A 13740-nucleotide genomic window follows, 5' to 3' on the forward strand; every position below is an offset into this window, starting at 1 on the left:
CATGTGTGCTAACAGTCCAGCCGTGAAGACATCTACGGGACAGTTTTGAGATTTCTTCAATTGCCGTTGCCATGGCAACACAATGCTCACCATGAAACACGGTTTTCTCATAACTACAGTGAAAATGCTCGAAATGGCCCAAAACTTCACAGGTTTGGTAACGATGCAGCCATCAACACATCTAAGCGTATTACGGGGTGTCATCAAATGCCGTTGCCATGGCGACAGATAATTCACCATCAAGTTAGTTCAAAAGTTTGCAGTTCAAATATTCTGCTGGTTTCCCAAGCCTTTTTACTTTCTTTTCTCATCTTAATACAAATTCATTCACTACTACTTACATCTGATATTTAACTCCTTCAGCCTATTTTCAGCTGCAGAAATCCATTCAACTATTACATTATTCAGCTATTTCAGGACATCAAGGCTATACATGTTGTTGTTTATACCTTTTTTTAAACCTATTCTTTTAAATATTAAGCTTTTTCTGCATTTTTGTAGCTAAAAGCAGCTACCATTCAGCTAATAACATATTCAGCTTTTTCTGCATTTTCAGCTAAATTCAGCCACAAATGTTCACAGTTTACAGCATTCGCATGCATTTTCTGCAGCAAATGCATTTTCTAGTTATTAAATTAATTTCAAACAATAGTATTGAAAGGTTTTTAAGTGTCTATTACTAAGACTGGAACAATTCCAGGTTACTTTTGAGAATATACATTAAAGGATGATACAAAATGTACTTAATGAAATTCCATTTGAACAATTGCATTTTATTTTTAATTGTTGCCTTTTAAGACTAGATGATTCAGAAACATCAGATGTATTTTAGACCAAACAAACCTAGACCTAACACTTACTGGTAGCTACATCATATTGTAAAGCTAATGTGCATGTTATAATGGTGTGTATGCTTATGGCTGATTCACAGCTGAGCATTGTATGTGTTTCAGTTGGTGTGCTGTGTCCCAAAAGATGCAATCTTTGAAAATGGTTATATTTTATATATAATAATAAGAATATTAAAAAAAAAATGATGAACTTGTTGAAGGATTTGTGGACTATGGGATGTTGTATTTTCCTCTTTGGCAATAATGTTAAAGCAATTCAGCCAGCTTTTCTGACGATTATGCAGTATTTAATATTTTTTTAGAAATGTTTATCAAGTACCACACACGGTCTGAATGTTGACTTTATTTATTCACTTTATTTTATATGTTCAGTAACTGATAAAAATGTATTATAAAATAGGGTATTATTAGTAAATTCACAAAATTACATTACAATTAGTAAAATATTGAGCATAAAAGAAACTCCAATATGAATATTTAAATCAACAAGGAAAGCATATTTGAATGTGCACAGTATAAGCTTCATAAAGCCATCTATATTTTTTACAAACCCCTGCTCATTAAATGTTTCTTGGTGTTTTTCTCTGGCTTAAACAAAATAATAAAACATTTTGGAGCGAATATACACGTAATTAGTCCAAAACTGGAGGCCAGAATGGCAAATATCTCCACAGCCACAGTATATTTCCCAGGAGAGCTGACATATGCTGGGATAAATGTGATCCAGACTGCACAGAATATCAACATGCTGAATGTGATAAGCTTGGCTTCATTAAAGTTATTAGGTAGTTTCCGAGCTAGGACAGCTAACACAAAGCAAAAGACAGCCAGTAAGCCTATATACCCAAGTACAGCCCAGAACCCCAAAGCTGATCCTAATGCGCACTCCAGGATGATTCTCTCCTTGTATGTCGTGAGGTTTTTCATTGGAAAGGGGGGACTAAGAACTAACCAAATAGTACATATCAAAACTTGAATAAATGTCAAAGACACTACAGTCAATCTTTGCTGTGAAGGCCCAAACCATTTCATCAAATTACTACCTGGTAGTGTAGCTCTGAAGGCCGTCAGAACTACTATAGTTTTTCCAAGAACACAAGACATGCAGAGGACGAATGTGATCCCAAACGCTGTGTGGCGCAGCATGCAGGACCATTCCGAGGGTGCTCCAATGAACGTTAATGAACATAAGAAACATAGAGTCAGGGAGAAGAGCAGCAAGAAGCTCAGCTCAGAGTTGTTGGCCCTGACAATTGGTGAGCTCCTGTGACGATAGAACACAGCCGCTGTTATAATGGTGAGACAGGCACCACCGATTGAAAAAGCAGCCAAGACGATTCCAAGGGGCTCGTTGAAGGAAAGAAACTCTACAGGTTTGGGAAGACACGTATCTCTCTCTGCATTAGGCCAGAATTCCTTGGGGCAAGGGAAACAATCAAAGGAATCTGAAAAAAGGAAATAAGCTTTAAGCAGGTGGAATTTATATTTTTGATGTCTTAGATATACATTAGAAAAACAAATACCTGTAGCATTGCTAATCTCTCCCTCGGGACACGGTGTACAGTCATAACAGCAGATGGGTTTTCCTTTCTGAAGCACTTTACGAGTTCCTGAAGGACAGCTGTCAGTGCACACTGACACAGGCACCTGTCACATATATACAAATTAACTCACATGTAGACAGGTGTGCTCTGAAGCTAAAATTATAAAAGGATAGATTCATGTTTTTTCTTCACAATGTTTTTCTTTGTGTCTTTTACATTTCTGTTTAGTTAAAAAAAAAAAGTATTTTAAACAATAAAACGTAAATGTCATGTTAAAAATACTCTCTCATTATTCGTAACATTGGAATTATAATGAGGTACCGAGGTATGAGACATCATACATGTTAAACTATTGCTTTGGGGCTCCTCACCTGTGTGCCACCCTCCACCCAGGTGAGGTTCCTATTGATAAGGAACTCCTGGCCCACCGGCAGTGATGAATCATATTGCCCCACAGTCACCAACTCAATGCTGCCACTCTCATTTCTTTGCCAGTTTACCAGCTCATATGTGGCCACAGGATCCCCGTTGGTATCAAATGACACATCATAACCATTTTGGGAAAAATTTACTTTCTTCAACTGATTAAGAACCTAGGGATGAAGTAAATGAAGATAGTGAAGGGGATAAAATAAATAATTTAAAAGTAAAATGAGCATTAATTTGATAACATAGACGTGCAGCTTAAAAAGAACATCATTATTTTTACTGACCTCTTTGGCCTCTAGCTTAGTGAACTTATCCCACTGTGTAGTAGAATCAGTTTTCTGACACACTGCGTTATGAATGGCATGTGCTATTGCATAGACAGCCTTGTACACCATGTTAGTGACTCGAAGTTGAGATGTGTCAGTGTATGAGCTCTGGAGCATCTTTATATCTTCAGTTCCATCACACACACTCCTGTCCGTGGCTCCACCTAAAAACACAGAGACAGAGGAAGGTGTTTTTAGCCAAGACGATTACATTCATTCATTCTTATGTGTGTATTGTGTTATTTAACCTGCCAAACAAGCATTGCAGGATTTACATCACATTTCAAATCACTGTTTTGCGGACATGTCTTTCTGTTTTTTACGTTATTAGTTTATTTTAGCAGCTCATATTTACACAAATCAGTCATCAGACAAATACTTATTGTATAAGGCAAAATATGTATTCCTTTTATTTAATACTGATTTGCCCTGTTATAATGATGCATGATGGACACTAGAACCAGCAGTACAGGATCATCAGAGACCCTTATCACACTAGAAATACACTTTCTGCCCTCTGCTGTCTGGTAGACGGTAACACACTAACAGGCCTACACAGCTTTATTCAACTCGCAATAAGACTGCTGAACTCTTGAAGTCAGGACTTTGATACTGTCCCTCTAAATTTAAATACTTATACATTATGTATGTACACATACCGTATTTAAGTCGCTTTGGATAAAAGCGTCTGACAACTAACATGTAATGTAATGTAATACCGTGTATATATTACTTCTCATGAAGCATACATTTACTACATTCCTTTTTAAAGTTCATCTTCTTTATTTTACAATGACTGTAACCTGTCAACAAATATATTCCACAATTTATATATTTTTTTTTTTCACATATATTTTAACTCTGCACTATATGTTTTGGATAAACATATTCTAGAGCGTGATTTTTTTTCAGCATTTATTTCATGACCATTTTTGAAGGGAGACCTTTCCCTAAATTGTTGTGCATTGAGGAATAAATAGCTTTCATCTAAACCAATAAACAGTCTGGAATCACTGCATAATAGCCTATGTAGAATAATGTATATGTATGTTATTTACAATAGACAGCATTGTTAATAAACATGACCTGAACATCACATTGTGAGATCATTCACCGAGATGCAACTTATGTCCGCCTCATGTATTTCATTAAAAATATTAGATTTTCCTTTCAGTCAAAATCTGGGGTTTGGTCTTTAACAGGCTGATCAATTCAGGGAGCTTCACTTAGACAGAAAATAAAAAAAACTAACACAATCAAGACACTACCGTGAGTATCATGTATGTATAAAATTGGCACATCTTTCTCACTTTTTACCAGCCTGCAGTTGAATGCTTCCTCCCAGAACATGGTAAGCAATGGGGAGTCAGCCACTTTAGACGGAGAGAGATCCAGCAAGAAGTCCCTCAGATCTGGGATGACAGATTTTTCAATGCCAAATCCGATGGCTCCAGCAAGGAAGCGGAACCTCAGCATGTCTCGTTCGGTTACCCAGGCCTCACTACCTATCCACTGGCGAGGTGGGGAAGGCTTACGTGACAGCTCCTCCAGCAGAATCCTCATATCTCCAGTGGAAATAAATGTCACAACAACCTTAGCCGTTGACCTGGAGGGACGTTCAATGACATATAAAAACAATAGTTATAATATAAGACTAATATTGTCTTTTATAACAATATTATCATAAGTATGAAGAAAAACAAAACATGAGAGATGATAAACAGATATATTGGCACATTTCCTGTTGTAATAAAAACATGTTCCATCACTTAAATAACTTGTTTTGGTTTTTCTGTGCAGAAGGTCAGTGTCCGCACAGTGAACAAAAGGAGAATAAGTGATATAGAAACCTGCGGATAACGTCAGCTACTCTCTGGATCCGGCTACGTGGGTGGGTCCGAGAGAAAGACTCAGAGTATTCCACACAGATCCCCTCTTTACGTGCTGCATGCAGGAAAGATGCCATGCCATTGTTGCCATAGTCAGAATCCGACCGGACAGCACCTATCCAAGTCCAGCCAAAGTGTTTTACCAGCTTGGCCAGCGCGTCAGCCTGGAATTGATCACTCGGGATTGTTCTGAAGAAACTCGGGTACTGCTGCTTATCAGACAGGCATGCACACGTGGCAAAGTAGCTCACCTAAAGAAAACAACAGTTATTTAACGGGACAGAGGCAAAACAAGTAATGGACTCAAACACAGTTTGCAATAAATTCTTAATATTTACTTGAGGTATGTTGAAGGGCCCGATGATGCGCGACATACTGATGGTAGACGTGGACCCAGATGCACCAACAATGGCCATCACCATACCAGACTTTGAGCATTTGTCGCGGGTGTTAAACACCGGGTCTAGTCCTCCTGAAAGCTGAAATGCAACATGCACCGCCACGGACACCGAGTCACATGAGTCATAGATCTCATAACCAAGCTTGATCCCCGGAAGCAGCTCCGTGCTGTTGTTAATCTGCTCGATGGCGAAGACCATTGCACGTGAGAAGCGCAGTCCCTGGGAGTTGATGCTGCACCAAGTCATCGGTGTTAATGTTAAAACTTTAAGATTTTAAAATAATACGTGATAGACTACAAGATGACTGAAATTCAAAGATATGGTCTGGATAATAACTAATAGCATCTCTGTAGGCTTTATGGGAATTTCATCTGTCAAAAACCCAAAACATGATTAGATATATATCCAATATTCACAATAACTTTCCTGAATTGATTCAATGGTCCAATAAATCATAAGTTTCACATTTCTCAATTCAACAAATGGTTAAGTATGTATACATCAGTTAAACTATTGCCTTTTATGAAATACAAAAAATAAATCAACATTATGTAAAAAACTAAAATATTTATAAATGATTATTATTTTTAGAGTTGTTACATACAACAGAGTACATTGCAACACAAATTCACAATATACACATCAATATACTGTATATGCCCACATTCTAGCCACAATCTCCCTGTACTAACCTCCCTGCGCAGCTTAGTGGCTCGGGCGTGGTGGTGTAGTTATGCTTTACTGTGTGCATGTAATAGTGAAAGGAGAAAACACCCCCAATGACATAGTCACCATCCATAGAGAATGCAGGTTGACGAGTCGTACCTTGTAGCTTACATGTCACAGATGAAGCATTAGTGCTAAGCACAGCAGCAGTCCTATCCCCTGTAAGCCCAGCCGCTTGTTTCACACCATCCCCAAAACTATTCAGAACTGACTTCAGCTCACACAAAGCTATAGACAGTATCAGACCAATAAGAGACATCTCCATCATCAACTGTCGCCAAGTGGGCAAACTGTACTGTGTGTTCTCACTGGTTTATAGCGTTTTTCAGACGCTTCCCTCCTTCTACCATACGTCACTTTGCTATTAGAGAGAGAGCATGCCCAGCGCTGACAAGATGTATTTATTTTATTATATATTTTATATGTAACTTTTCTTCAAATAATCATCATTGACAAAGTCATGCTGTTTGGATGGATGCCCAAATACCCGAATCTAAAGCCATCACAGCAGAACTTCCCCTGAAAAGCCAGACATGTCCTTAAATGGCCAATATACTGTACATGTTTTATGTTTTTCTAGGGTCAGTATATGATTTTCAGAAAAGGAGGTGGGTGGATGATTAGAAATAATCTTGTTTTGCTCATTGTTCCCCATCTTTTTAAGCTTTGTGGGGTTTTTTTTTTTTAAAGCAAACATCTTGGCTGAGATTCTTGTGACTATTGCTTAGTGGTTTCAGAACAATGCTGTTTGTTGTGCTGTGCAGATCCTCTGAAACAGTGAAGGCTTTTCAGCAGCACCTTTATAGTGTTCATAAGTTGCCCCTTTAACAGAGGTTGTTTTACCTAAAAGAGGCCTGAACAAGGACAAATAATTGTTTTTAGAGTCTGATTTGTAACCAAAACCATCAACAGGGGCTGTATAAGATATCATCAGTATCCTCACACTTACCCACTGAGCTGGGGTTTGCTGTGGTAGCTGTTCTGCGGCTTAGGAGCCACAAAATGCAGAGGGAACAGCCCTCCAATCACAACATCCCCTCCCGACTGCAGGGCCAAAGGCTCACTGTCTGCCAGTTTCACACACTGAGGTAAGATAGATGCAACACCTCTCACTTGATCTACAGTATTCCCAAAATCCTTTGTTTCTCCGCTACAGTCTCTTCTTAATTCGACACACCTCTCTCTTATCATAGTTATTTACTTCCCATCACACTTTTGGGAACATTAAAAACAACTGGAAAAACCAGGCTAAATAAGAAACAAATAAGCAGCCGTGCAGGACCTCCGGCAAGGACAAATTGTAGTGTACATACTGACCCCAAGGCCAATGAATATTTGGTTTAACCAATCACAACGAAAAACAATTGCATAGGTGAAGACTACGGACGGCTCGTGTGAAATGTGTTTGGAGATTGACTAATAATGTGATTAATTATTAAATTAATTTAAACAATAGTATTAAAAGGTTTTTAAGTGTCTATTACTAAGACTGGAAAAATTCCAGGTTACTTTTGAGAATATACATTAAAGGATGATACAAAATGTACTCAATGAAATTCCATTTGAACAATTGCATTTTATTTTAATTGTTGCCTTTTAAAGGTGGGGTAGGTAAGTTTGAGAAACCGGCTCGAGATACACTTTTTGTTATATTCCATGGAATGCTCTTAACATCCCGATAGCAATTAATATCTTAAGTGCTTTGACAAAAAATCCATAAAAAAATGTCATCTGTGGAAGCCGTAATACTGTAAAAAGTACGACCAATCATTTTAGCCGGCCCGGCTAAAATAACTGGATGGCCTAGCTGCCTGTCAGCCTTCCATCTGTGCACAAACTTATCTCGTGCCCTCATTGGTCATGTGCGCGTTTGTGTGTGTTTGAGGAGGGGCTCTATAAGGAAGTGGCAGATTTTCTCCGGTTGTGTATTTTCAAATTCTAGCGATCTCGAGCCGGTTTCTCAAACTTACCTACCCTACCTTTAAGACTCAGATGATTCAGAAATATCAGATTTATTTTAGACCAAACAAACCCAGACCTACCACCTACGGGTGGCTACATCATATTGTAAAGCTAATGAGCATTTTATAATGGTGCGTATGCTTATGGCTGATTCACAGCTGAGCATTGTATGTGTTTCAGTTGGTGTGCTGTGTCCCAAAAGATGCAATCTATGAAAATTGTTATATTTTAAATATAATAATAAGAATATTCAAAAAACAATGATCAACTTGTTGAAGGATTTGTGGACTATGGGATGTTGTATTTTCGTGTTTGGCAATAATGTTATAGCAATTCAGCCAGCTTTTCTTACGATTATGCAGTATTTAATATTTTTTTGGAAATGTTTATCAAGTACCACACACGGTCTGAATGTTGACTTTATTTATTCATTTTATTTTATATTTTCAGCAACTGATCAAAATGTATTGTAAAATAGGGTATTATTAGTAAATTCACAAAATGACATTATAATTAGTAAAATATTGAGCATAAAAGAAACTCCAATATGAATATTTAAATCAACAAGGAAAGCATATTTGAATGTGCACAGTATAAGCTTTATAAAGCCATCTACACTTTTTACAAACCCCTGCTCATTAAATGTTTCTTGGTGTTTTTCTCTGGCTTAAATAAAATAATAAAACATTTTGGAGCGAATATACACGTAGTTAGTCCAAAACTGGAGGACAGAATGGCAAATATCTCCACAGCCACAGTATATTTCCCAGGAGAGCTGACATATGCTGGGATAAATGTGATCCAGACTGCACAGAATATCAACATGCTGAATGTGATAAGCTTGGCTTCATTAAAGTTATTAGGTAGTTTCCGAGCTAGGACAGCTAACACAAAGCAAAAGACAGCCAGTAAGCCTATATACCCAAGTACAGCCCAGAAGCCCAAGCTGATCCTAATGCACACTCCAGGATGATTCTCTCCTTGTATGTCGTGAGGTTTTTCATTGGAAAGGGGGGACTAAGAACTAACCAAATAGTACATATCAAAACTTGAATAAACGTGAAAGACACTACAGTCAATCTTTGCTGTGAAGGCCCAAACCATTTCATCAAATTACTACCTGGTAGTGTTGCTCTGAAGGCCGTCAGAACTACTATAGTTTTTCCAAGAACACAAGACATGCAGAGGACGAATGTGATCCCAAACGCTGTGTGGCGCAGCATGCAGGACCATTCTGAGGGTGCTCCAATGAACGTTAATGAACATAAGAAACATAGAGTCAGGGAGAAGAGCAGCAAGAAGCTCAGCTCAGAGTTGTTGGCCCTGACAATTGGTGAGCTCCTGTGACGATAGAACACAGCCGCTGTTATAATGGTGAGACAGGCACCACCGATTGAAAAAGCAGACAAGACGATTCCAAGGGGCTCGTTGAAGGAAAGAAACTCTACAGGTTTGGGAAGACATGTATCTCTCTCTGCATTAGGCCAGAATTCCTTGGGGCAAGGGAAACAATCAAAGGAATCTGAAAAAAAGAAAACAGCTTTAAGCAGTTGGAATTTATATTTTATGTTGTGGACATACATTAGAAAAACAAATACCTGTAGCATTGCTAATCTCTCCCTCGGGACACGGTGTACAGTCATAACAGCAGATGGGTTTTCCTTTCTGAAGCACTTTACGAGTTCCTGAAGGACAGCTGTCAGTGCACACTGACACAGGCACCTGTCACATATATACAAATGAACTCACATGTAGACAGGTGTGCTCTGAAGCTAAAATTATAAATGGATAGATTCATGTTTTTTTCTTCACAAGGTTTTTCTTTGTGTCTTTTACATTTTTGTATTTTCAACCTCACTGCCAAGGCGATACAATCCAGTTTTTGTGAGAAAAAAAATCAGCTAAAGTAAGTTTCAGCAGTCTGAAAGTGATTATGTTATCTAGATAAAAGTATTTTATATAAAACCTTTAATTTTGTCACTTTTCTCCACTCCATAAAAAGTAAGTAAATGTGTATTTTAAATAATAAACGTAACTTTCATACTAAAAATACTCTCTTATTATTTGTAACATTGGAATTTGTATGAGGTACCCTCATAATATTTATGGTCAGAATAAACAATTTCAGAGACCTTAAACTCTTTATAAAAATGAAAGACACTATACACTTTAAGATGATATGAAAATGTAACATGTTAAATAATTGCTTTGGGGCTCCTCACCTGTGTGCCACCCTCCACCCAGGTGAGGTTCCTGTTGACAAGGAACTCCTGGCCCACCGGCAGTGATGAATCGTATCGCCCCACAGTCACCAACTCAATGCTGCCACTCTCATTTTTTTGCCAGTTTACCAGCTCAAATGTGGCCACAGGATCCCCGTTAGCATCAAATGACACATCATAACCATTTTGGGAAAAATTTACTTTTTTCAACTGATTAAGAACCTAGGGATGAAGTAAAGGAAGACAGTGAAGGGGATAAAGAGATAATTTAAAAATAAAATGAGCATTCATTTGATAACATAGACGTGCAGCTTAAAAGAACATCATTATTTTTACTGACCTTTTTGGCCTCTAGTTTAGTGAACTTATCACACTGTGTAGTAGAATCAGTTTTCTGACACACTGCGTTATGAATGGCATGCGCTATTGCATAGACAGCCTTGTACGCCATGTTAGTGATTCGAAGTTGAGATGTGTCAGTGTATGAGCTCTGGAGCGTCTTTATATCTTCAGTTCCATCACACACACTCCTGTCCGTGGCTTCACCTAAAAACACAGAGACAGAGGGAGGTGTTTTTAGCCATGACAATTACATTCATTCATTCTTATGTGTGTATTATTTAACCAGCCAAACAAGCATTGCAGGATTTACATCACATTTCAAATCACTGTTTTGCGGATATGTCTATCTGTTTTTTACGTTATTTATTTATTTTCAAATGTCAGCAGCTCACATTTACACAAATGAGTCATCGGACAAAACATGCATTCCTTGTATTTAATACTGACTTGTATATTTTAATGATGCATGATGGACACTAGAACCAGCAGTACAGGATTAATAGAGACCCTTATCACACTAGAAATAAACTTTCTGCCCTTCTGATGTGTGGTAGACGGTAACACACTAACAGGCCTACACAGCTTGATTCAACTCGCAATAAGACTGCTGAACTCTTGAACTCATGAATTTGATCCTGTCACTTTACATTTAAATTCTTGTACTTACTCTTTAACTCATCTACACATATGTGTGTATTTATTACTTCTCATAAAGCATACATTTACTAAATTCCTGTTTACAGTTCATCTTCTTTATTTTACAATTACTGAAAACCTGTCAACAAATATATTGCACATTTTATATGTGTTTTATTTTACATATATTTTAACTCTGCACTATATGTTTTAGATAAGCAGGATTAGCAAACAGGGTTTTGTCTTTAAGAGGCTGATCATTTTGGGCAACACAATCAAGACACTACTGTGAGTGTCATGTATGTTTCAAATTGGCACATCTTTCTCACTTTTTACCAGCCTGCAGTTGAATGCTTCCTCCCAGAACATGGTGAGCAATGGGGAGTCAGCTACTTTAGAGGGAGAGAGATCCAGCAAGAAGTCCCTCAGACCTGGGATGACAGATTTTTCAATGCCAAATCCGATGGCTCCAGCAAGGAAGCTGAACCTCAGCATATCTGGGTCAGTTACCCAGGCCTCACTACCTATCCACTGGTGAGGTGGAGAAGGCTTGCGTGACAGCTCCTCCAGCAGAATTCTCATATCTTCAATGGAAGTAAATGCCAGAACAACCTTAGCCGTTGACCTGGAGGGACGTTCAATGACATATAAAAACAATAGTTATAATATATGATTATAATTGTATTTTATAACAATACAAGTCATCCTGTGTATGAAGCAAAACAAAACATGAGAGATGAGAAACAGATATATTGGCACATTTCCTGTTGTAATAAAAACATGTTCCATCACTGAAAGAACTTGTTTTGGTTTTTCTGTGCGGAAGGTCAGTGTCAGCACAGTGAACTAAAGGAGAATCAGTGATATAGAAACCTGCGGATAACGTCAGCTACTCTCTGGATCCGGCTACGTGGGTTGGTCCGATAGAAAGACTCAGAATATTCCACACAGATCCCCTCTTTACGTGCTGCATGTAGGAAAGACACCATGCCATTGTTGCCATAGTCAGAATCCGACCGGACAGCACCTATCCAAGTCCAGCCAAAGTGTTTGACCAGCTTGGCCAGCGCGTCAGCCTGGAATTGATCACTCGGGATTGTTCTGAAGAAACTCGGGTACTGCTGCTTATCAGACAGGCATGCACACGTGGCAAAGTGGCTCACCTAAAGAAAACAACAGTTATTTAACGGGACAGAGGCAAAACAAGTAATGGACTCAAACACAGTTTGCAATAAATTCTTAATATTTACTTGAGGTATGTTGAAGGGCCCGATGATGCGCGACATACTGATGGAAGGCGTGGACGCAGACGCACCAACAACGCCCATCACCATACCAGACTCTGAGCATTTGTCGCCGGTGTTAAACACCGGGTCCAGTCCCCCTGAAAGCTGAAATGCAACATGCACCGCCACGGACACCGAGTCACATGAGTCATAAATCTCATAACCAAGCTTGATCCCCGGAAGCAGCTCCGTGCTGTTGTTAATCTGCTCGATGGCGAAGACCATTGCACGTGAGAAGCGCAGTCCACGGGAGTTGATGCTGCACACAGACATCGGTGTTAATGTTAAAACTTTAAGATTTAAAAATAATACGTGATAGACTACAAGATGACTGCAATTCAAATATATGGTCTTGATAATAACAAATAGCATCTCTGTAGGCTTTATGGGAATTTCATCTGTCAAAAACCCAAACACATGATTAGATATTAATATATCCAATATTCACAATAACTTTGCTGAATTGATTCAATGGTCCAATAAATCATAAGTTTAACATTTCTCCATTCAACAAATGTTTAAGTATGTATACATCAGTTAAACTATTAACTTTTATGAAATAGAACAAATAAATCCACATTATGTAAAAAACTAAAAGATTTATAAATGATTATTATTTTTAAAAGTGTGTACATACAACACAGTACATTGCAACACAAATTCACAATATACACATCAATATACTGTATATGCCCACAGTCTAGCCATAATATCCCTGTACTAACCTCCCTGCGCATCTTAGTGGCTCGGGCATGGTTGTGTAGTTATGCTTCACAGTGTGCATGTTGGAGTGTATGAAGAAAACACCCCCAATAACATAGTCACCGTCCATAGAGAATGCAGGTTGACGAGTGGTACCTTGTAGCTTACATGTCACAGATGAAGCATTAGTGCTAAGCACAGCAGCAGTCCTATCCCCTGTAAGCCCAGCCGCTTGTTTCACACCATCCCCAAAACTATTCAGAACAAGAACTGACTTCAGCTCACACAAACCTATAGACAGTATCAGACCAATAAGAGACATCTCCATCATCAACTGTCGCCAAGTGGGTAAACTGTACTGTGTGTTCTCACTGGTTTATAACGTTTTTCAGACGCTTCCCTCGTTCTACCATACGTCACTTTG

The 13740-nt window shown here is 38.4% G+C and overlaps 2 protein-coding genes across 2 annotated transcripts; both read right to left on the reverse strand.

The window, feature by feature from the left end:
• Positions 1-1394: 1394 nt before the first annotated feature.
• LOC117475775 (extracellular calcium-sensing receptor-like) lies at positions 1395-6254 on the reverse strand. The gene is made up of 8 exons (XM_034122121.1): positions 6133-6254; positions 5378-5672; positions 5001-5290; positions 4461-4756; positions 3109-3314; positions 2767-2988; positions 2375-2498; positions 1395-2296 (listed from the first exon to the last, which is right to left on the reverse strand). The coding sequence occupies exons 1-8, from the start codon at positions 6237-6239 to the stop codon at positions 1395-1397; spliced, it is 2442 nt and encodes an 813-aa protein (XP_033978012.1). The 5' UTR covers positions 6240-6254.
• A 2416-nt stretch (positions 6255-8670) lies between these two features.
• LOC117475776 (extracellular calcium-sensing receptor-like) lies at positions 8671-13413 on the reverse strand. Its single transcript, XM_034122122.1, is given in 9 exon segments — positions 8671-9072; positions 9075-9650; positions 9727-9850; positions 10351-10572; positions 10691-10896; positions 11658-11953; positions 12202-12491; positions 12579-12873; positions 13340-13413. Coding segments are annotated over 9 exon segments (2391 nt in total). The 5' UTR covers positions 13399-13413; the 3' UTR covers positions 8671-8749.
• Positions 13414-13740: the final 327 nt, after the last annotated feature.

Source organism: Trematomus bernacchii, unplaced genomic scaffold (genome assembly GCF_902827165.1).
Source record: "Trematomus bernacchii unplaced genomic scaffold, fTreBer1.1, whole genome shotgun sequence".
In the NCBI taxonomy this organism is placed as follows: Eukaryota; Metazoa; Chordata; class Actinopteri; order Perciformes; family Nototheniidae; genus Trematomus; species Trematomus bernacchii.